The sequence below is a fragment of the Quercus suber genome, unplaced genomic scaffold (assembly GCF_002906115.3).
Source record: "Quercus suber isolate HL8 unplaced genomic scaffold, Cork oak 2.0 scaffold_586, whole genome shotgun sequence".
Classification (NCBI taxonomy): Eukaryota; Viridiplantae; Streptophyta; class Magnoliopsida; order Fagales; family Fagaceae; genus Quercus; species Quercus suber.
Window position 1 is genome coordinate 315,812 of NW_027070031.1, and position 26,989 is coordinate 342,800.

General features: G+C 34.8%; 1 protein-coding gene and 1 long non-coding RNA gene across 2 annotated transcripts; one reads left to right on the top strand and one right to left on the bottom strand.

The window, feature by feature from the left end:
• Positions 1-3,524: 3,524 nt before the first annotated feature.
• Positions 3,525-5,232, bottom strand: LOC136063853 (uncharacterized). The gene is made up of 3 exons (XR_010625511.1): positions 5,107-5,232; positions 4,869-4,923; positions 3,525-3,718 (listed from the first exon to the last, which is right to left on the bottom strand). It is a non-coding gene; the product is annotated as an uncharacterized LOC136063853 (long non-coding RNA).
• Positions 5,233-14,308: 9,076 nt separating this feature from the next.
• Positions 14,309-15,579, top strand: LOC112012931 (fatty acid desaturase 4, chloroplastic). Its single transcript, XM_024045300.2, has one exon. It carries the CDS (start codon positions 14,452-14,454, stop codon positions 15,379-15,381), a length of 930 nt encoding a protein of 309 aa, XP_023901068.2. The 5' UTR covers positions 14,309-14,451; the 3' UTR covers positions 15,382-15,579.
• The last annotated feature ends 11,410 nt before the right edge of the window (positions 15,580-26,989 follow it).

Below are 26,989 nucleotides of genomic sequence, written 5' to 3' on the forward strand. Positions count from 1 at the left end.
TCTTTGTCTTTGTCATAGATATAACCCGCAAAAATAATTATCTTCATCACACAGGGATTGCCACAAAAAGAAGGCTTTGGAGGGGTGGTTCTCAGCGGTGACAGTGTGGGTGAGGGATGGGAACGGCAGAATGAGAGAGGTTTGGAGGGAGTAGCGCCAATAGAGAGAGAAGGGATTTGATCTATCTATTGTTTCCGATGGTAATGCTCCCTCGAAGTGTTCGACGAAATGCCTGAACCATGCTCTCTCTCACAACAACAACCTTTTGTTCTTGCTCTCGCCTCCTAGTCTCGCCAAAGTCTCGGCCCCAGTCTCGTTCCCTACCTTCCGTTGTCTTTGTTACTGATTCGAGAAGAAGAAGAAAGAGGAGGAAAACGGTACAGGCACATACACAGCTCGTGTCTTCGAGTTTCGTGGCGGCGAAGGAGAGCTGTGGTGGTGGTTTTTTGGGGTTTCAGAGGCCGCCTGGGTTCGTGAGGAGGTGTGTGAAGTGGGATAGTGAAGAGGGGAATTTGGCTTTGGAGGGTGAGATTTTGGAGAGAGAAAGGACAGAGTGTTTGTTCAGGTGATGATGGTGAGAAATTTTTTTTTTAATAAAAAAATATATGGAAAAGTGGTATAACGTTTGAGTTAACGGGAGTTACTTCTTGAATTTCAGCTTTAGTGGGTTGGACAGGTGTCCCACTCTGATGCAGACACATCACAGGTTGAAGAGAGTTCCTGCAATCCAGGTTGCAGAGAAACTTTCTTCTTTTTGTTTGACCTCTGCAACGCAAAGGAGGACAAAAGATGAAGTGAATAGCAGAAGCATTAATATAAGCAATATAACAAGTGAAGAAGAAAGTACAAGAATTACATGGATGGGAAATGGGAAACCCGCACATTCATGGGGTTTTTTTTTTTTTTTTTTTTTTTTTAATGTTTGGCTGCAGGAAGACACATGTAGACATGATTTGAATCCTCTGATCTTCTGTCAAGGCACATGAACGAAAAGGTTCTGCATTAACTAAACTAAGCATATCAAACACATTTACATTAGAAGAAATACAACGTTTGGGTTATACAAACACATTTAAGATACAGTTGTTTAAACAGCCCAAAAATGGTCCTTTAGGATTACTAAATACCATCTTCTATTTGTTTTGTTTTGTTTATTTTACTTTATTTTATTTATTCAATTTAAATATGAGTTTTAGCCCCAAGTGGAGTGGGGAGGGGAAGGGGAAATTCTAACTAGTGACCTCTGTTTTATGAGGTGTGGCCTCAGCCAATTGTGCTATCATTTGGATTCACTATTAAATACCATCTATACACACAAATTCATAAATAAACAAAGGGGTTGCAAGTATTTAGTAAATACAACCAATAATATGACAAAGCTCCCAAAAAGATTTAACTTAAGATCTTACTTTACCATTTCATCTACACCAAGATGTGCATCTTAATTGTATCTAACCCCTATGGAGTAGGGTACTCTAGTCCCTGCATATGTACCTAATATACAATACAAACAGCATTCAAAAGATTCAAAACCAGGCACTTGGTCAGGACAAGTAATGGAGATGCCAAGTATACCAAAGCCTTATCTGAAAGAGTACAAATATTTGCAAAGAATGGTATTGAAAAACTAAATTTGATAGGGAAAGAATATTTCAATTTTTTTATTGGTAAGCTATATACAGCTCATGAGCCTTGAACTCACAACCTTACCCTTCATCCCATTATTAAGGATGGAGTAAGTGTCATTTGAGCTAGAGCTAATTGGTGGTATATTTCAAAATTTCCAAGTGTTTCATCCAAAAGATCATTTTTGATTAGTCAGGGAACAATTTCCATCAAACAATCTCACTCAAATAAGAACCAGAAAAATAGTATTGTCACCTTACAACCTAAAGAGGGTCTATTATGAAGATAAAAACATTTGTAACATACCTTCAAAAATTAGTTTCTATATACCAGTTTATACACCTCACTCAACTATAAGTAAACATGTTGTTGAGTGCCTTAGGAACATAGTTTCTCCAAAATTCTTTCCTCTGACCATGCATTAGAAACTTTGATTGTCATTGTCTTCAAGACTCTTCCCTCCTTCAGAATTTATTTCACAAATTCCACTTCATGTTCCAATCCTTCAAAGTCATCAAAATAAAAAGCTAAAAGGTGCGATCTGGTGGCTCCATCCGGCATAACCTATCTCCTTGGGCATAATACTGATTACGACATACACTCTACAGTAAATCATACTAATTGTTAAGTTTAGGGAAGATTAATTAACAATATGTTCTCATTAACTTTACTAATCTTATTGTTAATGTATATAGTGTTGTGGGCTTTAGGCCCAGTTAGGTTACTTGTATAGCATACATATTTACTTGTACTGCACACATATGCCTCCTATATAAAGGCACCTATGTACATTCTTTTATCAAGAAATACAATACAATTATTCAGTATTTCTAACATGGTATCAGAGCCACTGCTCTGACATTTTCTTAGCAGTCTTGTCTTTATTGGTGTGACTCCATTCTTAGCATCGCTTCCGCCATCATAGCAGCCACCGCAGCCTTTCGCCGTTGAATCTCCGACGTCTTCCAGCCGTCATCTTTGGATTCCGGACCTGCAGCCGCCGTTGTTGAGGAGTCTTGTGCTACAAAGACCACTGCCTGTTGCATCACCGCCGCAATATTGCTCCGATAAAGTTTGTGAAGGCACCACAGAGATCCTCTTGCACCGATCTACACACTCGTGGAAACCTCGAAGCCATCGAAGACGGCACGCGCCACTCAAAGGTTCTGCGTCGCAACGCACGCGCTCCACGCGCCTCCCACGCGCCACTGCATAGCTGGGTTCCTCCTCACGCGCCCCCACGCGCCGACCCTACAGTGCCACGTGCCCCACGCGCCCTCACGCGCTCTCACGCGCCGTGTCTGCTCACTCACGCGCGCCACGCGCCTCACGCGTTACTGCTCTTCCACGTCACCCCTAGCTGACGTCAGCGCCTTGTCATTTGCTGACGTCATCTCAAAGTCAGCCTGCTGACGTCATCTGTTGACTTTGCCACCGTTGACTGTTGACTTTCATAGTTGACTTTGACCAGGGTTGACCGTTGACTTTTTTTTGCCAGAGTTGACTTTTTGCAGTTCAGGGGCTCCTTACCCAGTTTTTCGCGTAGATTTCATTTTTTCAGTCCATTTTTGCATATTTTGCTTCTAAATGAAGAATAAGGACAGGTCTTCTTCTTATTGCAACAATCGTCGCTGCCATTCCATCAAACGTTTTTGCAAATTTTGCAAACGTTTTGGCCATAATATTGAGACTTGCTATCAGCGCAACAAATCAGCTGTTTCTACTTCTGCTGCTACAGTTGCTAACATTGAGAGTGTCCAACCCATGGCTCCTGTCTCTGCACAGTCTCAGTCTTCTGGATCCACTTTCTCCATTTCCAAAGATGACCTTATAAATATCATCGCCAATGTCATTCGTATGGTTNCATCTGCTCGAGGAGGGAAAATGCTTGCTCAAAGAGACCACTCCTACCGTAGGCAGATAAGAGAGCAGTGTATGCTTCATGGTTCACAACACAACCTTCATCAATCATGGCTTGAAAAAGGTCATCAGCTTTTTGAGGTTGCTTACATTTTCCAAGCATCACAATCAGCTTAATGTACACTCCAGAATTGGGCCTGTACCACAGCTGCTCACGTAGTAGTTCAGACACCTGGAGATAAGAAAAGAAACCATAATCAAGAGACGAAACCCTAGTAAGAGCATTCGCATCAGCTCATTTATAAATTTTTTCATTTTACACATTCAAAACCTACTTTTTCTATTTTACACACTTAATTTTATAAGACACCTACATCAGTCTGTTTATTATACACACTTACTTAAATAAAATATTCACACTTCCCTATTTTTTATTATATCTCCAACTACCCTACGCGCCTCACTTATCAGATCACCTCTCCCTCTCTCTTCTCATTTTTTTCTTAACAGCCCTTTCTCTTATCTCTCTCTCTCTCTCCGTCTCGTTCTTTCTCAAAAAAATACCAGCCCAAATATCCGTCTTCACCGGCCGTTCTTCACCGGATTCAGAAGCTTTCTTCACCGGCCGGTCCAGAAATCAAGCTCCGACGACCCAAATCGCGTCTTCACCGGCAGATCTACGAACCAAGCTCCGGCGACCCAAAACCAAGCTCCGACGACCTAGATCGCGTCTTCACCGGCCGATCCACGAACCATGCTCCACGAATCAAGCTCCGGCGACTCAGAACCAAGCCCCGGCGACCCAGATCGTGTCTTCACCGGCCGATCCACGCTCCACGAACCAAGCTCCGGCGACCCATGAACCAAGCTCCGATCTTTGTGTCTTTTGGTTTGTCTGTGTGGGTTTATTTGTGTGTGGGTTTGTTTGTGTATTGATATGTGTTTGTGTGTAAGTGTGTCTGAGGTTGTTGTGCACGGAATGGGGAGAGAAAATTTGTGCGAATTGGATAATATTATTTTAGTATATACTCGAGCTACAGTATCCATGTATATTTACTCGAGTACTGTAGCTCGTGGAAATATATACATGATTTTGCCCATTTTTACACCCACTGATGTAAGTGTTTTTTTGCTCAAAATGTATAAAATTGACATTGTATATCTATTTTAGACATGTATAACTAGGCTGATGTGCTCTAAGACTATTAGACTACTTGTCTTCTAATTTGTAGAGTTCTGATTGTTGCGCAAAATGTGGCTTTGAACATGTATGAATACTACATGGATAGGATGACTTCCTATGTCACAGGTTCAAGTCTGGGAATCGGCCTCTCCCAAAAAAAGAAGAAAAAAAAAGGGCATAAGGCTGACTAACAAATCACCTCTTCCAGTAAAATTCATTCTTCAATTTTGCCTATCCTGTTGATGGAAAACATCCTGGACAAAAACAGAACCGAGTTACCAAACAGAAAGTGGAGACGTACTTAGAGTGCATTTTCTTAGCAAACAAACAGAACCCAGTTAACCAAACCGAAATCAAATTGAACTCCAAAGTCCAAAAGTAAAGAACCCTATTTTCCAAAAAATATATATATAGAGTTTGAAAGTGAAATAGACGACCTTGAGAGCAGAGTCAGGACGCAAAGCTTTGATTCTCTCGTGAAGGGCTTCAAGAACAGTCCTGGTTTTGTGATCTTTTTAATGCAAAATAACTGAGAGGAAAAAAAAAAAAAAAAGCGCTTTCGAAAGTTCTAGTTCTCACTTCTCTCGGTACAATTCGAAAGACAGAAAAGTTCCATCATTTTAAAGAAATTTAAAAGTCCTGTTTGGTTGTAGGTAAATTACTGTACCAAAAATAAGGTCTCTTAAATCCTTGACTGGTGTAAGAAGACCCCAGCCCCTAACTAGTATGAAATTCACCTACAACCAAACCGGACCTTTAATTTCTTAAAAAGATGGATCGAATTAATAATTAATAAAAAAGTTTCTCTCCATTTAAGATTTTTTTTGGGTGGAGAAAAGAATATAAAAGTAATGTTTTTCAACGGCCAATTTTTATAATAAATAAATAAATTTTACTATTTAAAAATTTAATTTTAAATTTGTGTTGAGAAATTTATAATATTCGATTCCTTTAATTATTAGGGACGTAGAACATAAAAGTTGCATTATGACAATTTCTTTTTACTAGTTATCCTTTTATATATATTTATCATTATTTGTGATTCTTCAGCTTTTGTTTTTTTCTAATGGGAAATGGGTTTTATGATTTTCGATCCAATCAACAAGAAATTCTTCCTATTCCAACGTAGAATTCTGATTTTAACAGCCATCCTCTTTGTATGGTTTAACTCTTTTTTAAGCAGTATCCAAAATGTCACATTACTTATTTTTACTAAAGGGCAAAATTAGGTACAATTACATACAATGTTGTACCTTAGGTTTTTTAATTGAATTTAACTATGTGATTTTATTGACCTATAGTTTGCAGCTAAGTTTTATCCTTCACTAAAATATTCAATAATTGTATTCATGTAAAAAAAAAAATGGGAGGGAGAGGGGGTAGAAAAGGATACACAAAACCGACAGAATCCTTTAAAGTTTTGAATGTAAACCTTAACCCCATTTAGAGTTGTTTTATGTATGAACCATTAAATATTTGTAAAAATAAATGGTAAGTTGCTCATGTGATGACACATCTATATTTAGAGGTACATTTTCACATAAAATAGTACAACCACATAGAGGTTTTGTGTTACACCCAAAAACCCCAAGAGGATTAAGTGTAACACAATTAACAGTTTACAAATTAAACAATACTATACAGAGATTAAGTGAAACACTCAAAACCTCAAGAGAGTTTGTGTATTTTTTTTTTCCTTACCTCTAAAATTATGGCTGTAACTCTTTTAACTTCATATAGTATTGTTGTTTACGTGTAAACCGTTATACATCCACCAAACTAAAAAGGATAGTCTTTGAGTGCCAACCTATGTGCATTTGGTGTGCTCAATTCAAGCCATATTACTAGCAGTCACAATTCACTACCTGATAACTCACTTACAGCAGGGACACCATGCCAGTACCAACTCAAGGACTACCAATCCAACTTGTGCCAAAAAAACAATTTTAGCTCTATATATGTGTTGGATCTTTTGCACTGAACTTGCATCACGCTTGTCTTATAGTACATTTCTGTAAGATCGAAATTACATAATGAGAATACTCTATTGCAATCGACTTAAAAAGTATAACCCAGATATACAATCAAGCTCAACCATAAGAAAAATAGAGGTAGCATGGATACGAATCACAGTATCAAACCAGCAGCTTGCACACAATTAAATTATTCAGCTAGAATAATCTAGAATACAATCCATGAACAATTTGGATTCCAAGAATGAGATTTCCCTCGCATGATAAAACTTGAAGGGCACTGAAATCATTTAAACATAACATTGAAAATTCCAAATAGCTTTAAAGAGAGACAAACAATCTAAAACTAATAATTTTACCGTTCATTTTCCTGCTTTCATGTATATTGTACAACAATTTAATAGTTGACATTTTATGGCGGCATTGGTATGTAATCTGGTCACCATATCACAGAGTACAATCAATGGTGCAGGAACCTGGCATTATTTCATACATGTGTATAAAAGTTCTAGAGTGAAATAGAACCAAGATTTCTAGCGAGGGAAAATATTCTTACTAACTCCATCCTCACTGGGCCTATAATTTCACACACGTTGTCTATATTTTTTTTATTTATTTTTTTAAATATATCTACATTTAACACATATAATGTATGATGTGTATGGATGATGTAGAGTAACGCGTCTGCAGTAATCAGTGCTCACTTTTAACAGTTGTCTTGTCTTGGGTAATTGGGAAGCAGAGATGGACATCTTTCATTCATGATTTTATGGAATTGTATTTAGGTAACTCCATTCGATACTTCCCTAGAATCTGACAAATCGGGGGCTTCACAGTTCACATTGCCCCCATCATTGTTGCACCACTATGGCAGGTGGCTTGAATTAGTCTCGAAAAAGTTGAGCATATAGGCGTCCTTCACCTGCATTGTGACAATACATCAATAATACACATTGAGCATGTAAACAACTTAGGAAGGGTCGAAGAGAATTCACTTGCATATAACCTAAAAACATCACGTCTGGAATGGACATGCAGCACATTACCCGTAACATTCTAATTATATTTAAATATTATTAAGGGGAATATGGTCATCTACCATGGCCACAAGAAGGTGATGCTAAAATCTGAGTTGATAGTTTCAAGGTAAAGGGTGAACTAGTCGACTGGTTCATTAGCAAGGGCGACACTACATGTACTTGAGGGGTTCATTAGCAGAGATCCCTAACTTTAAAAAAATATATATATATATATATATATATAAATTATTTTACTAGCTTAATTTACTTTTAAAATAGTTTTGCACATCCTGATCATAGATTAATTAATTCCAAAACCAAACAACAACATAGATAAACTCATCCTAAAACCAAACAACATAAACCATATTTCTCTCTCTCTCTCTCTCTCTCTCTCTATTTGAATGCATCAATATCTCCAACTCTGAGTGTAAAGAATAAGTGTTTGTGAGTTATGAATGTCTTTTTATTTATTATAAAGTTATTATACATATATATATATGTATATATTTGTTATAATTTTATTTTTGTATGAACTGTGATGTATGTTAATGCATAGTATAATTTTAAACAATTTCTTAATTAAGCAATACAGTGAATTTATTACATATGTGTTATTATTGTGTTAAAATAAACTTTTGTTATAAAGTTACTGATTCAAGAAAAAAATAAAAATAAAGTTAGTAATTGTTCAAACATTTAATTACTAATCTTACCACTCAGCAGTTAAATACCCCAACTTTCTCATGCTCTTTGCTCTACTACACTAGATATGTCATGATGGTGACTTATATTATTTTTTGTCACGTGTTACTATCTTGTTGTTGAGCTTAGTGGATTAAAGTACTGGACTTGAAGCCAAATTCAAAAAAGATAACTATTATGATGAGCAACCAAAGTAAGTTGGCCAACGCTTTATGGACAGTGGTAGATCACTATTAAGTTGAAATATAGGTCATCGTGATAAAACATTCTAACTTAAGTGATCATTCCAATATAGAGAAGAAAGAAATTAATACAATTAAGGATAGAAATTTCATTAGAATTATAAGAAATATTATTCGGAACATCACCCCAATTCATCAACCACCTGAAGACAAAGAAGGATACACCCAATTAGCCACTCAATTTAACTACCTTTTCAAAAGGCATATGAAATATGTGGAAATAATATCCTGAAATAGTTACTTTTTCTCAACCTCATGTATATGAAAAATGGGTTAATTCCCAGCATCACTAAGTTGTAAAATAAAACCAAAGAAACTTTTTCCAATCATTGAGTTTTAACTTTTAAGTCCAGTTCCGGTTATGACTAAAAGCAATTTATTCCATGGGAGTACCATTCGAGTCACACACTCACACCATCAAATTTTCTAAAACAGAGATAATAATATAAGTTGCAATAAGTTTTGCTACCTGACGTTGACAATTCATTACAGGGACCCTTTTAATGGAAGGTTCACGTTCATGCAATCTCCACAGCAATTATAGAAAAACATGCCTTGGCGGAGCTGGTTGTAAAAGTGAACAGTTGAATAAAAATTACTTTAAAATCAACCATTCTGAGAAAAGATTTAGTTCAGCCAAACTATAATAGACTCATCATTAGAATACCTCCATCACCATGAAACCTGTAATGAAATCGAACCCATATAATCATTCATTCACAAAATTTTAATCACCAAAGGTTTTTCATATCACATAAAACTCAATTACGTTTCAAGAAAAAAAAATTATACTCCAACTGAAATTCTATCTATGGTAGTTGAAGTACTGGATTGCCTTATAGACCCAAGAGGCAGGCTCTTCTCCCTTGAATCTTGGAAACTCAAGTTTGATAGACTCCTGCAGAATAATAAATTGAGTTTTGCTTGCTGTCAAATTGCCAAAAGCAGAGGAGTTTGTAGTGGTTGTCCTCCTTCTTCAACATCAGTCAACTTCTGCAATATAACGCCGTCCTGTTTCTGGATTCCTTGGAAATTTCAATGTCATGGGCATGAAGGTCAGAGGTTTTCTTCAGGGCCGGCCCAACAAAATTTGGGGCCTAAGGCAAAAATTTTATATAGAGCCTTTTTATATGTAAACATTAATTAAATAAAATTATATAATACTAATTAAATTAAGATTAATTTGATGTAAATGTAGAAATTGATGAATAATACTAGCTCAACTAAGGTTAATTTCAAATAGAAGATTGAATATTATAGTTGAATCAAAAGGAACTTACTTTAACTTGGATGTATGACTATGCATAGCTAAGTATAGTTGTAATCTAAATTTTAATTTTATATATTCTTTTTAAGAGAAAGAGATAGATAGATATTATTTGGTGTGTGGCTTAGTAGGAAATTAGTCATCATTGGTGATTTATCACATTTGTAGCATTTTATTTGAAACATCTTAAGATTTCGATTGGGTTAAATTTTTATTGGTCTCCTATTTTTAAAGCCATGTTAGAAATGAAAAAGAAAAAGACTAAAAATACTACAAAATATTCACAATAAATGTGATTATGACTGTAATTGATGAATTTCAATAACTTAATTTATTTGTGTTTGAATTACTTTTTTATATGATTGGTGATATGTCAGGTAAATCTATAATAAAATTTATAGTATTTTTAGCATCGCTTTTAAAAAAGAGTACCAATTATTTAAAAAATGTTATATTTTTATAAAATTTTGGGCTTTTTACTAAGGGAGATGGCCAGATGGGGCCTTTTTTTAGTAGGGAAATTTTTATTTGTTGTGGGGCCTTAGGCCTAGGCCTAAGTTGCCTAGGCCTTGAGCCGGCACTGGTTTTCTTAAGGTGCGCAATGGCTTTGTTTAAGAGTGAGGTGAATCTGGTTTTAGTCATGATTTGCAGGGTACACCGCTTTGATACCAAATGTTAAGACCTTCTTTGATCTCAGAGGGTTAAGGTAATTGGGAGTGTGGATTAGGGTGTTTTTATCGGGTTACTTTGAGGGAACCAATCCTCCTTAGAGGAAGAACTAAAAAAGAAGATTTTTTTTTTTTTGATAAGCAATAAATTTAATTGAAATAAGAAGAAACTCAAGTGTAGAATTATTATGCAGGAGAACCTCCTAACGAAACTGAGGAAGAAATGGAAATTGAGAAGAAGAATTAGTGCATATGGATAGATCCTGATCCAAAGAAGTCAGTGATTTTTGTTTGACCTCTGCAACGCAAAGGAGGACAAAAGATGAAGTGAATAGCAGAAGCATTAATATAAGCAATATAACAAGTGAAGAAGAAAGTACAAGAATTACATGGATGGGAAATGGGAAACCCGCACATTCATGGGGTTTTTTTTTTTTTTTTTTTTTTTTTAATGTTTGGCTGCAGGAAGACACATGTAGACATGATTTTCTGTCAAGGCACATGAACGAAAAGGTTCTGCATTAACTAAACTAAGCATATCAAACACATTTACATTAGAAGAAATACAACGTTTGGGTTATACAAACACATTTAAGATACAGTTGTTTAAACAGCCCAAAAATGGTCCTTTAGGATTACTAAATACCATCTTCTATTTGTTTTGTTTTGTTTATTTTACTTTATTTTATTTATTCAATTTAAATATGAGTTTTAGCCCCAAGTGGAGTGGGGAGGGGAAGGGGAAATTCTAACTAGTGACCTCTGTTTTATGAGGTGTGGCCTCAGCCAATTGTGCTATCATTTGGATTCACTATTAAATACCATCTATACACACAAATTCATAAATAAACAAAGGGGTTGCAAGTATTTAGTAAATACAACCAATAATATGACAAAGCTCCCAAAAAGATTTAACTTAAGATCTTACTTTACCATTTCATCTACACCAAGATGTGCATCTTAATTGTATCTAACCCCTATGGAGTAGGGTACTCTAGTCCCTGCATATGTACCTAATATACAATACAAACAGCATTCAAAAGATTCAAAACCAGGCACTTGGTCAGGACAAGTAATGGAGATGCCAAGTATACCAAAGCCTTATCTGAAAGAGTACAAATATTTGCAAAGAATGGTATTGAAAAACTAAATTTGATAGGGAAAGAATATTTCAATTTTTTTATTGGTAAGCTATATACAGCTCATGAGCCTTGAACTCACAACCTTACCCTTCATCCCATTATTAAGGATGGAGTAAGTGTCATTTGAGCTAGAGCTAATTGGTGGTATATTTCAAAATTTCCAAGTGTTTCATCCAAAAGATCATTTTTGATTAGTCAGGGAACAATTTCCATCAAACAATCTCACTCAAATAAGAACCAGAAAAATAGTATTGTCACCTTACAACCTAAAGAGGGTCTATTATGAAGATAAAAATATTTGTAACATACCTTCAAAAATTAGTTTCTATATACCAGTTTATACACCTCACTCAACTATAAGTAAACATGTTGTTGAGTGCCTTAGGAACATAGTTTCTCCAGAATTCTTTCCTCTGACCCTGCATTAGAAACTTTGATTGTCATTGTCTTCAAGACTCTTGCCTTCTTCAGAATTTATTTCACAAATTCCACTTCATGTTCCAATCCTTCAAAGTCATCAAAATAAAAAGCTGAAAGGTGCGATCTGGTGGCTCCATCCGGCATAACCTATCTCCTTGGGCATAATACTGATTACGACATACACTCTACAGTAAATCATACTAATTGTTAAGTTTAGGGAAGATTAATTAACAATATGTTCTCATTAACTTTACTAATCTTATTAATAACAAGATCTTCTAAATTAGGAGACGCTAGTCAAGGAGCAGGCCTGTAGCACGTGCCAAATAGATTTAGAAATTTCAATCTTCAGTCGGAACAAATTATAATCAACAATAATATCAAAAGGCTTGTACAAGTAATTTTTATCAATGCCAACTCCATTCTCTTTGTCACCAGGAAATAATTCAAGGAATTTAGCATTATTTAGTGGATAAAGTTTAGTTACAAAATTGGTTGTAGCCTTAGGCTACAACCTTACTCAATATCATTTTATTGGAAGTGAATTTTAAGAAATCAACCACTAGATTATGTCTTCTTCTTATGTCCTTTATGCTTGCCAAATTTCTAGAAAATTAAAGATCAATAACTATGTCATTAATAAATTGTTTAAATTGAAGTTTTTGTAGTTTAAAATTATGCATAAAATATAAAGTTATAGATCATATAATAAATAATATCCAATTGACACAAAATTTGACATGTGTATTAAGAGCGTAAAAAATATGCTATTTAACAATTAGATTTTCAAAATATGTAATAATGTTTATTTTATTGAGTAAAAGATTTAGAATACAATAAATTTTGTAACTAAACTTTATTTTTAGTTAGTGCTCTAATAAGAAGCTTGAATACTCTTATCTCCATAATATATTTCATAATCACGAACCCAATCCTCAATCTTATCACCACATACAGCTGCAAAAGTTTCTATACGTGCTTCAAATAAGTTGGCTAGTTTTTCAAGGAAAACCAGGTTTCGTAAATTATGTGAGGTTGAATTTTGGAGCAACGGTGCTATCTAATGTGTAGAGCCAATACTTTGCACATAATATATCTGAAGCTTATGGGTTTACTTGGATGGCCGACGAGTACCCATAATAACCAGGCACTGACCTGAAGTGATTATTCACCATTTCCATTAGTTTCTTTAAACCCAAGAGTGTGAGGGCAGCCCACACCAACCAAATCCTAGGCCCAGATACATTTAATTAAAGTCCATAACCGAATATCTCACAGCAAGCCCAATTGACGAGACCTATCTAAAAGAAAAAACCAGAGCTCTAAGCCCAATAACCCACCAAAATAAAATGCTCACCAACCTTTTTAATAAAATTTGGACAAAATTATAAAATGACCAACTTCAAATTTAATGAACTAAAATATTTTTGGGTAAAGTTCTCTCTATGCATATGTGCATATGTGAGAGAGAGACTCTGTCTTTATGTATGGTCATTTCTTGGAAGCAATTAAAACACAGTTCTTTTATTTAAAATATAAAAAAAAAATTTATCAATTAAATTAATTAGAATTTACACTGAATAAAATTTTTAAAGATGCATTATATAATATATATATATATATATATAATTAAACCTATAATAGCAATAACAATTTTCATATTTTTAAAGATGCATTATATAATATATATATATATATATATAATTAAACCTATAATAGCAATAACAATTTTCACAACAACAATTTCTTAGATAATTTGATCCATAAATTATTGTTAATTGAGTTTTATTTTAGTGTGTACCCTCTAAATTAATTTGACATTGTAAATTGGATAAACTCTAACATTCCTTGTATATGCTTAATTGAGGATCCGAATATTCCTCGGCCACTACTATTATTGCTTGCTATGAAAACTCATCCTCTAGAAATTTCACAAGGACTTTTACAAATTGACCAAACTTTGCTTTTGGATTATTAGCAACCATCCCATAAAACGACAATCAATCAAACGGCTAAAATAGTGCCAAGTAGGCAAATGTTACTGGACCACAAGCTTGCAACTTGCGTTGGCAAAAGGAACCAACCAAGCTTTTGGGTGCCTTACTGTTGTTTCAAAGATGTCCAAGAAAACCTTCAACAATTGTGTGACTGTGACACAGAGTGACCAGCAGCCACTAGAGACTTACATAGCACCACGAATCCTCTATACCCACCACATCATTAGATCTCTGCCTCTCCTCCACAAGACCACCAGCACTGTCCACAGCCACTATTTTATGTTTATGTGTCACATATATTGTCCTCCTCCATTAGACCCAAAAATTGGTTCTATTGAACACTTTTCCAATGTCAATCTTAGCTCAACATAAATACCCTCTGAGTTCCAAACATCATGTCTACACGTGCCTCTCTCCATGCCTCCGCACACGTGTGCACTGCTTGGCCACTACCACCACCACCACCACCAAGCCTAGGCCGAACCTTGACCAATTAGTCATTGAACCACAGCTGAACCCCTCACAAACCTTGGTCACATCACCTCCTAGCCGCCCCATTCTTAATGACCCAAGTTTGAGATCAACATGGGCTCATCGTGCATGGGTAGCAAGTGGATGCACTACAGTCATGATCTCTCTAGCAAAGTCAATAATGGGTGCAGCAGAATCACACATGTGGCTTGAGCCCATTTTAGCAAGCTTGGTTGGCTACATTTTAGCTGACCTTGGGTCCGGAGTGTACCACTGGGGTATTGACAATTATGGAAGTGCCTCAACTCCAATTTTTGGTGCCCAAATAGATGCATTTCAAGGTCACCATAAGTGGCCATGGACAATCACTCGGAGACAGTTTGCAAACAATCTACACGCCCTTGCTCGTGCCGTGACATTCACAGTGCTACCAATGGACCTTGCTAGTAATGATCCAATATTTCTTGCATTTGTTGGTGTGTGCTCGGGTTGCATTATGTTTAGCCAGCAATTTCATGCTTGGGCTCACACAACTAAGAGTCGGCTTCCAGCACTGGTGATTGCATTGCAAGATATGGGATTGCTTGTGTCACGTTCACAACATGCTGATCATCACAGGTCACCTTATAATAATAATTATTGCATAGTGAGTGGTGTTTGGAATGAATTTTTGGATAAGCAACAGGTTTTTGAGGCTTCGGAGATGATATTGTTCTTTAAGCTAGGGGTGAGACCCAGGTCTTGGAGTGAGCCCAGTTCTGACTGGACCGAAGAGATTGAGACCTCTTCTCAAATTACAGCCCACTGATTTTTCACCGTTTTACGTGTTTTTTCTTACTAGAATGCAAAGATTCATGCCCTGTCGATGGATGCTCATGTTCTTCCAAATTTGCAGTGGAAGATAGGTGGTTTGTGGATAGATTTAATTGCAAATTTTACAAGGTATATATAATTTAGTCTATAATTTGTTCTTGAAATTTCTATGATTAGTTGGTAGTTGAAGATACATATAATCTTGGACTTCCGAAATTTTTTCCGCATGCTTTACCCTTATGCTATCGATTGTTCCTTAATGGCTCAGAGGATACTTTATTATCCATAAAATATATATATATATATTATATTATAAGTCTGTCTAGAATTATCATAACAATTCATTAAGAAAATAACTATAACCGATTAACTTTTTTTTTTTTTTTTTGGTTGAAAAAAGGGATAAATTGCCATTTTCGTCCTCAAAATAGACTTGTGTTCAATTTTAGAAGCTTAATTAAAAGAAAAAAAAAATTTACCCTTTAATTTTTAAATTTTTAAAGGAACAGTTTAGTCCCTTATTCCCTTTGTCATTTTTTTCCCAATTTGTTGCTAATATTTGGCTAATAGTCTTTTATTATAACTTTTAAGTGGACTGCTAAAGAGAACCTTGGTTTCCTATTCCTCCGATCATTTCGAGCTTGAGAGCTCATATTCTGTGATTTCAAACACACAAAGCTTGTACGTATCAACGGAATCCAAACACAAAATTCAGATCTGAAATACCAGTTGAGGTTTACATGACACGACTTTTTAAATTTATTATTATTATTATTAATATTAAGTTTAGGCCATTTGGCAGTCCATGTGGCATTCTAGGTGGCAAAATAACGATTCTTTGTTTTAGTGTTAGTCGTTCATATTTTCTATCTATTATTTACTAGCAAAGACTATTTTTGCTAATATCAAAAGTTAAGGACTAAATTGACACATTTAAATGTTAGGACAAAATTGAATATAGGTTAGAGACAAAATTTGTAATTTACCTCTAAATAAACATTCAGCCTAATGTACATGTTTGCTTGTTAAATAATAAAAGTAAAGTTTTTTTTTTTTTTTTTTTTTTTTTCATAAGAGCATTAGGGTCCGTTTGGATAAAACTTATTTTGTTGAAACTGAAAACTGAAAATACTGTAGCAAAATAATTTTTAAATGTGTGAATAGTGCCGTGAGACCCATTTTTAATGAAAAAGTTGTTGAAAAATTAAGTTTGTGGGTCCATGAACAATGCACGAATGCACTGTTCACGGAAGATTTGGTCAAAAGTTGCGGCTATTATTCATGAACAGTAGCCGTAACTGCTCAAGTCCCACTGAAACACGGCTTAAAAAAAAAAAAAAAAGTAAAACGCAAACACAAAACTCAAAACGTGAATCCAAACCCAGCCTTAGTATTGGTGGAAGCAAATTGCTAAAATGCTAAATTTATCAACCAAATATTACAAAAGTGGGTTGCATCGTTTGAGGAAAAGCCAAAATTTTTTGCTGTTCAGCAACAGTGCACAGCCATCTCTGCGTGTGCACTATAACTCAGACGTTAAACAAAAAAAAAAAAAAAAAAGGTTGTTTATATTATTGTATTGTTTATATTATTTTATCGTGTTGAATGCTAAAATAAAACTACTGATGTTGGGTGTTTTATAAAATAAGAGGAAAAAATAGATAGTAACTTTTTGTAGTGTTGAATTGTTAAATTTTTGGCATCACCAATGCTAATGCTCTTTGTAGCCAAAATTGTGTAGAGGATGATATGAATGTTTTAATGCAACGTTTTTTTTAGCTAACATTAGAGATGGTAAATTGCTTTTGTAATCCCTTAAAACATTGGGTTGGTCTGATATTTGTCCCCTAAATATTATATCAATTTGATTGTAGTCCCTTAAATGTAGAGTCGATTCAATTTTGGTCCCTTAAACAGGGGTGCGTCAACATTTTTCATAAGTGAAATCATTTGGAAAAACAGACTAAATAACTAAATTTTGAGATAACAAAATTAAACTTTATTAAAATTAAGGGACCACAATTGAATTGACTTATTACTTAAGGGGTGAATAATTAATTTACTCATGGAGCTTATTTTGATTTAGGAATTTTTTGAGTGGTATATTTCAATTAACTTAACTAGTAAATTCTCTGTCATCGAATAAGATATTTTAGTTTAAATCTCGCCTACATCAAAAGGAAACCAATTGTTGCTTAAGTCTAATAGTCAAAAGCAATAATTATGGAACATATTTCACAACTTTCAGATTGGAAAGAATTTATTTCCAAACCAATTTGGAACTATTGTCGTCCAACCCACCAGGCGGCAATTGAAGAGATCATGAGTAAAAGGTAGGATTTGGTTGCATTTTTTATTTTGACAATTTGAAGTTAACATGGATAAATGAGGGATTTGAATCTTAGATGTCTTTAAAGGAAATACCAGGAGGTGCCAACCATAACATATGGTTTTTTTTTTTTTTTTTTGGGAGAAACAAACACACACGCACACAAGAGAGAGGAAAATGGTTAATTCTAAATTTCTAACATAAAGGAATGCTACAAAGTCCTTGTTGCGATTAAAATAATGCAAACCCATGTGCAAATTTTTTACAAGTAATAATATCTCAGTGAGTTTGAGATCGATCCATAAGGAATAATTGACACTAATGTAAAAACCTCTATTATTAAGTATTAAATAAAAAGAGTTGTTTGTTTGTTTTTCCACCCAAAGATGGAGCAAGATAATATTAAAACTACATTGAAAATAGCAAAAGAAATCCAAGAGAAATTAATGGAGAGAAAACGCTAGGGATTCAAGGATTCACCTAATATTTTATTACATGAACTAGGATTATTTTGAACTCAATTAGGGTAGAGAGCCAACTCGCCTAATCGGAAGATAAAACAATAAAGTAATCAAATAAAGTATAAATAGATTGTGAGTGATTGAGCAAATCATTCAATTAACATGTTACAGGAGAGATTAAGCATTCAATATATTCTCAAATCATAACGAATCAAGGAGTTCAAGCATTCGATATAAATAAAATTCATATTAAATCTTAAAAACTTATCAACATGCAATGATTCCAAATAGTAAATTAATCTCAAAATTCAAACATCAATCAATAGAAAGCACGTAGATGATCCCAAGAACACATGATAAAAATATTAGGTTTCACCTCTAACCCTAACTATGCAAAAGAAATCCATCAAAACAATGCTAAATGTCTATAAAAAATAAAACAAAAGATGAAAAACGTTCTAGGGTTTTTCCTCTACTATAACCTTAGCCTCTTCCAAAAGAAAAAGAGAAAATCCCTCAAATTTAGGATGGGAATCCCTTGATTTTCGGAATTTTATCCACTGTCAGCCTTTAACTCCACTCAAAAGTGGAGTTTGTTTTAGAACCCCTTTCTCTCTCCCTTGTATGTGTTTATGTGTGTTTGTTTCTAAAAAAAAAAAAGCCTTCTTTCTGTGGCCGTAATAATCAGGTCAATCAAACATCTGTGCAAGAAGTTATGACAAAAATACTGAAACAGTGCAGGATATTTCCATATTAGGATTTTCCAATTTTGGCTTAAACGAATTTCTTTCTTCCCTTTTTTATTCTCACACATTTTTGACTTATTTAATGCTTCAAAAACCATGCTCCAATTGATCTTGACCCTTGGATTCTCTTGACAGCATTTCTGTATGATTAGTTGAATGGTTTTAATCTCCTACAAGAGAAAAATACACGTAATGAGTATAGTTTTGAGAAATCTTTCAAACTCACATATTTACATGTAATTAAACATGAAATTGATGTGATATTCCCTACCAAGACTAAGATAATAGTGTAATTTTAAGCAATCAACACACGCCCCAACTAGCATTTTGCTTGTCCTCAAAGAATGTGTAGAAATTCAACAAATCCAAGTCCCTTTTTTTCCCTTTTCAAGGGGAATTATGTAACCATTAAAATCATAAAAAATAGCAACAAGAGTTTTGGAGAACATTGGAAATACTCAAATCTAGAATTTTAAGGCACAAAAGATTGAGAATAATTCTAGCCTCATTATAATTTCCAAGACAAAAATTCAAGTTCAATGTATTAAGCCTCTATTAGAAAATTGCAAATAAATATACACCAAGTTATACTATGAGTAAGGCTTAAACAAAGTAAAGTTTTAGTTCTCCATGGCAATGTCAAAACCAATATCTACTAGGAACAGGTCAAAGACCTGAGCCAAACCTAGCTCACTATCCAAGTTAACGAGAGATGTGGATATTCACCTTAGTACCTCTTGGGCTTTCCCATAGACAAGTCTATAAAGTGACATACCAATTGGGATTTTGAAAACAATGCAGTATGCCCAAAGTGCATCAATTAGCCTAAGAGACCAATCTTTGCTGTTTGGGTAAACCATTTTTTTTCTAAAATCATTTTTATTTCCTGATTAGATACCTCAACTTGACCACTTATTTGTGGATGGTAAGGAACTACCTTATGTTCTCTTAAAACATTCAACACATCTTTCTCCAGATTTTCATTAAAGTACATAGATATCACAACAGGAAAATTCTTATCTTGACCTAAATAAGCATATTTTAATTTTGAAGACAAGGGTTTTAGGTCAAGTTTTGGTGCTTGGACACTAGATGGATAGATTTTATTAAGTGTAGGCAATTCTTCAAAACATGACTTCCATTTATTATTGTCCATTGCTGGAGTAGCATCTAACAAAGCATTAATCATGTCCAACTCTATGTCTTCATTATTGGAATTAAGTAAACATGCTTCTATATTATTAGAGAACATAGAATGAGTAGATTTACCTTCCACCAATGTTTGGATCATATTTACCTCATTAACCTCTCCATCATCATCAGCAGGTTGCTTACAAGTGTTGAAAATATTTAGCTCAATGGCCATATTCCCAAATGTCACTTCATGACACCATTACTGCAATTAATCAAAGCATTAGAAGTAGTTAAGAATGGTCATCCCAAAATAATAGGAATAGGGGTGCTAGCCTGTGAAATAGTTTATGTATGCAAAATAATAAAATCTACAAGAAAATAGAATTTATCAACATGTACTAACACATCCTCTACTACCCCTCTCGGTATACGAATAAATCGATCTGCAAGTTGTAGAACAACTTTGGTAGGTTTTAATTCACCAAGATCCAACTGTTCATACACGAAGTAAGGTAGTAAATTCACACTAGCCCCTAAATCAATCAATGCTTTCTCAATGTGAAAATTACCAATGATGCAAGAGATAGTAGGGCAACCTGAATATTTGTATTTCAATAGAATTTTGTGTTGGATGAGAGCACTTACCTGCTCTGTTTAAAATGTCTTCTTTTGTACATTGAGGTTTTGCTTCACTATGCAAAGATCTTCCAAAAATTTAGCATAAGAGGGAATCTGTTTTATGGCATCTAACAAAGGAATATTTACCTTCACTTGTCAAAACACTTCCAAGATGTCTTGATTTGTTGCCCCCTTTTTTTAGTGCAATTAGTCTTTGAGGGAATGGGGCAACTAGCTTATATACTTTTTCCTCATCACCTTTATTGTCAACATCATTAGGCTCATCGTCACCCTTAATTTCTAAATTTTCCTAAGATTGTGAAACCTTCATAGGAATATCTTTATTTATCATTTTTTCCACTTCTAAGGGTGGTGACTGATTTGGCATGTTCCATGTGAGGATGTTGAACCTCATGAACCTTAAATTGGGGGTTAGGGTTGGGCAGGAAAAGTTCTTTTTTCCCTCACATTCAATCTTGATTCAATTCGGTCAACTGAGTTTTTTAACTCTTGAAAATTTTGCATTGTATTTTGGTTTATCTGGGTTTGGCCTTGTATGAAGGTCTGCAATGTATGTTCAAGGGAATTCTTATGTGGTGCAACATAAGGAGCATGGGAAGAAGACCCTTGGGGTTCATTGGTGTATGAGCTATTTCTCCAACTAAAGTTTGGGTGGTTTCGCCCATTAGGATTATAACTTTCAGAATATGGCGAACGAAAAGGCCTCCTATAAGGATTGGCTACATTAGCCTGGTTATGTAAAACATCCTAAAATGCATGAATTGTGGGACAATCTTTGGTCAAATGTGTATTGGTCTCACATATCCCACAGCTACTCTCAATGGGTCCAAGTTTCTTAACGTCACTAGTTTTTCCCAACGCTACAGCTTCTACCTTTCTAGTCAGTTTGGCAATTGTAGCATTCGCATCATCCTCTTCCTTGAGATGATATAAACCTCCCTTGGAACTAGGTCCAAGTTTTTCCCTTTCACTAGTATTTGTGGTCTCCCAAACTTGAGCATTGTTAGCCAAAAGATCAAAGTAATCCCAGGCTTCATTTGGTAATTTATTCATAAATTCACCGTTGCCCATAACCTCAACAAATTGCCTCATGTTTGAAAACAAGCCATCATAGAAAAAACTAATAACTCTCCATGTTTCATACCCGTGACGTGGGCATGCAAGTAACAACTCTTTAAATCTCTCCCAACACTAAAAAAAATGTTTCATTCTCCTTTTGAGAGAAATTCATTATGTTCCTCCTAAGTGTGTTGGTCTTATGGGTCGGGAAATTTTCTTAAGAAATTCCCTAATCATCTCTTGCCATGTACTAATGGTATTAGGGCCTCAAGGAGTGTAGCCAAGATTTGGCCCTCTCCTTCAATGAAAAAGGAAACATTTTAAGCATCACAACATCATCTATAACATTGTTATATTGCAATGTAGCACATACCTCGTCAAATTCTTTGAGGAGCAAATATGGGCTTTCAGAATCAAGCCCATGAAACTTAGTGAATAATTGGATCACACCTGGTTTCATATCAAAGCTTCCCACAGCATTAGGGAACACCATACATGAAAGTGTACTGGTTCTGGTAGGTTGCAAATAATTCCAAAGGGATCTGACAAGTGGGTCATTATGGTGATCATTGTTCCCTTGGGTATTCCCATCATCAGCCATGGTTGACAAATTATCAAAAAGTTCCGTATAAGGCTCAGTTAACTCAACAATAACTTACTCCAATTCAATTTTATATAAAGCCGTCTTGTATGGTCGTGTTGCCAAACGCTCATACACAATTAAATTAGTAACTTCAGACAAATTTGAACAATTTACCTAAAAGGTTTTGGTGAAGTTTTTATTAAGTGTTCTACAAACTTGATGAAATTCCCCAAACTTTGCTCCTTGATGAGAATAAGTACCTAAATAAAAACAAAAGAAAACTATTAAATAAAAACAACTAATCTAAACCAAAATCTAGCAAACTACTGAAAATAATAGAAATTAAAACACAATGTTCAAGACGCATTCCTTAGCAACGACACCAAAGACATGGTGCAATTAAAATAAAGCAAACCCAAATGTAGATTTTTTTCTCAAGTAATAGTATCTTGGTGAGTCTGAGGTCAATCCACAGGGAATGATTGACACTGATGTAAAAACCTCTATTATTAAGTAGTAAATAAAAACAGTTGTTTGTTTGTTTTTCCACCTAAAGATGAAGCAAGATAATATTGAAACTACAATTGAAAATAGCAAAATAAATCCAAGAGAAATTAATGGAGAGAAAACACTAGGGATTCAAGGATCCACCTAATATTTTATCACATGAACTTGGATTATTTTTAACTCAATTAGGGTAGAGAGCCAACTCGCCTAATCGAAAGATAAGATAAAACAATAAAGTACTTAAACAAAGCATAAAGTAGATTGAATATGAGTGGTTGAGCAAATCATTCAATTGACATGTTATAGGGGAGATTAAACATTCAATATATTCTCATATCATATCGAATCAAGGAGTTCAAGCATTCAATATAAATAAAATTCATATTAAATCTTAAAAAAATATCAACATGCAATGATTCCAAATAGTAAATCAATCTCAAAATTCAATCATCAATCCATAGAAAGCACATAGATAATCCCAAGAACACATGATAAAAATATTAGGTTTTACCTCTAGCCCTAGCTAGAGATTTAGCCACACATAGTTATGCAAAAGAAATCCATCAAAACAATGCTAATCGTCTAAAAAAACAAGATGAAAAACTTTCTAGGGTTTTTTCTCTACTATAACCTCAGCCTTCTCCAAAAGAAAATGAGAAAATCCCTCAAATTTAGGATGGGAATCCCTTGATTTTTGGAATTTTATCCACTGTCAGTTTCCAGCCTACTTTTGACTTTCGAAAAGATTTTTCTAGAATTTTTGGTAAACAACAAAATTTTAGATCTTCAAGTGTTCTTTCCATGGCCTCAAGAATCAGGTCAATCGGACATCTGTACAAGAAGTTATGACAAAAATACTGAAACAGTGCAGGTTGTTTTCATATTAAGATTTTTCTAATTTTGGCTTGAGCAAATTACTTTCTTCCCCCTTTTATTCTCGCACGTTTTTGACTTATTTAATGCTTCAAAAACCATGCTCCAATTAATCTTGACTATAGTTGTCAAAACGTGAATCGTATCATGAATCGATTTTTCATTTTTTCGTATCGTATCGTGTATTGTAAGATACACAAACACTTAATAAAATTTCTAAAAAATTATAAATATACATATATAAAGGGTATATTTATTATAAATTTTGAATATATTCAACTAATGACTATTTTCATTCCAAAAAAAAAAAAATAATGACTATTTTATTCATCACTTATGTAATAATATTTAACAAGCTAACTATATAAATCAAACTTGTTAAATTCAAAAGTACTAATAATATATTACAAATGACTGAAAAATAGTAATTTATTTTCATCATATTCATCAAATTGCCTAATCAACATCATCTAAGTCAATGCTATAATCATGTTTATAATTTTGCAAACTTATTTCTTTATTAAAATTTTCTTCATCGTCATTCATCATTAACATTTACTATCTGTATGTTTTTAGACTCCTTAAAACACAACCAGATTAACCTAGTAAATTAGCCAAGTGATTACTTAGTCCAAATTTCAGATCTAGGTTAACACAATCAAACAATCATATAATGTATAGTAGCGGAAATATAAATAACACAAAGATATGATCACCCAGGAAAACCAAACCGGTAAAAAATCTGGAGAGGATTTAACCTAGCTATCCTCAAAGTAAACTTGAATCTACTATAGAAATAATTGAAGTTTTACAATATGGCTTAAACCACTAACATCTTATTGCTATCCACCAGTAGAAACTTACTGACACGACCACGTGCAAGCTCTGAGACCACGGACTCCTTCTTTCTTGGATTCTCCAGCAAGTACAAGCACCCCTGCTTGCGTATCTTTAAGCTCTTATAGCAGCAACTGAATGATCATCAAGTTCTTGAAGAAATCTCCTCTTGATAATCCTAATCTTGTGTGAAGAAAAGCTCCTCACAGATCTCACAAGAGATTCACACAAACAGCAATATGAGTAACCTCTAAAACGTGACTAGGGTTTGCCTTATATACCTCGGGCAAAAACATAAAACCCTAAACATTTTAGGAGTTAGGGCTGAGTTGGAATTATGCAGCAAAAACGCATTCTGCCCGAGATTCGATTAATCGAGCCTAAACTTCGATCAATCAAGCCAGACCAAGATGCACAAAAACTTTTGCATCAGCTCAATTCCAACTTTACATAAAAGAACTAACTTTAAGCAAGTCTATACAAGACTAACCAACTTGTTTTGATCATGGTTTGCCAACAATACATATTAGAGTTCTAAATACATGAAATCCTAAGTCTTTAGAACCTAACAAACTCCTCCTTTGACAATCCGTGACAAAACACAACTAAAAGCTCAAAGTTTACAAAATAAAGCCCTTTATAAAACAAATCCAATCCTAACTACTATCTATCAGTTGCAAGTGTAAACAGCAGCTCAATTGAATCAACCTGTATTTCCTGAAATACTCAACAAACGCATAAACGCATGTGTGAAAAATACAAGTAAACAATATAAATTCTTAATTTCACCAAAAACACAAAATAAAGGCATATATCAATGAATAACTCAAAAATATAAGTCAATAAGCAGTGAAACAAGAAACAAAATAAATGTATCTCCCCCTAACATGAATAGCCCAACAACAATACATCAAGAGCCAAACAAAACTGTAAATATAAGGTGCAGCTCCTAGACACAATCTAATCACCATAGGCTCCAAAGAAGAACAAAACTCCCCCTATCAACAAAAACTCTACAGGCTCCAAAAACTACTCTCCCTTTTTGTGACAGAATGCCAAAAGGTAATCAAAATCCATCATCAAAAGAAGGTGGCGTAGAAGATTGTCTAAAATGCGCCAACTTAGCACACAAAGCACAAACCTCATCAAGCAAGTCCACCAAAACCTCTCCTTAAGCCGCCTGAACGGTCAAGACATGATCCAACGTACGTCGAATGTCAGAAGCATCCGAAGTAGTTGGTGGAGGAACATCAGCAACAGCAGCAGCACCAGACACCTCAGCCTGTGCATCACCTGTAGAAGAAGAAGGAGGGGGTACAACACCAAAAGACTGAACTCTAGCTCTCAAGTGAGCAGCCTTCTGCCAAAGGAAGGTGGCACCTATAGGACCAGTAATATGAACTTGCTCAGACGCGGGGAAACCATATAAACCTAAAAACAACAAAATCCTATGAATGAATATAAGATAAACAAGAGCATGACCAATAGCGCTACTCCGATGAATCTCGTTTAAAGAACGAAGGAACAGATGATGGAAAGAAATAGAAGCACTAGAAACAAGAGCATATAAAAACACACATCGCTCAATAGGGATGGTGTGAAGATGAGAGATAGGCCACAAAAATGACACGCTATCCTAAGAAAAAGATAGGTAATCTCAGTGAGCTCAGCAGATGTGATCCGAGGATCAGAACCCCACTGGATAGAAGACCTAATGATGTATAACATGATGTCATCAAGGGGTGGAGACTCCGCATAAGAATAGACAGGCTGCCTAACAACCGGAATCCCTAGAGCCTCAGCCACTACCCTAGGGGTAATGGTGAACTCAACACCTCGTATCCAACTCCGAACAAGGGTGTTGGAATCATATACATGGCAAGAGAGGTTCGAATAGAACTCTCTAATCAGGGCGGTCGGAGGTGGATGATCTATCTCCAATAAGGACAACCAGCCTCTACTCTCAAGGTTTACCCTAATGGCAGGATCTAACTCATCTAACAGAACAGAACGCTCAGCCCAAATTTTCCTCTTACTGTTCAACTTGTCAAAGGCCTCTCTGCTCTTGGCATCCTTAAACAGCTCACTCCTAGAGGGAGACTCAGAAGAAGTGGAGGGAGTCCTATGGGCTCTAGTCTTCCTAGGCATGGTGCTAAGGAAAAGACAAAGACACAAAACAGAACCAAAAAGAACAAAAAGAAAAAACTAAGAGCAGACTGCAAGTTAGCACAAAACAAATATAGAACAAAAATCTATATGATGCATGAACAGTTTAAATGTCATGATGCATGTTCTAATGTAGTGAAACTAAGTTCAATTTAAGTTTAAATTCACAAAATTGGCTTGAGCATAGAGTTTCTAACAAAAACCCCAAAAATTTGAAAACCACTTGTTTGTTTTATAAAAAATTTGACCATTTGACCAATTGACCATCA

Bases quoted from the DNA above. Each gene is read 5' to 3' on its own strand.
- LOC112012931 (XM_024045300.2), top strand. From the start codon at position 14,452: ATGTCAATCTTAGCTCAACATAAATACCCTCTGAGTTCCAAACATCAT.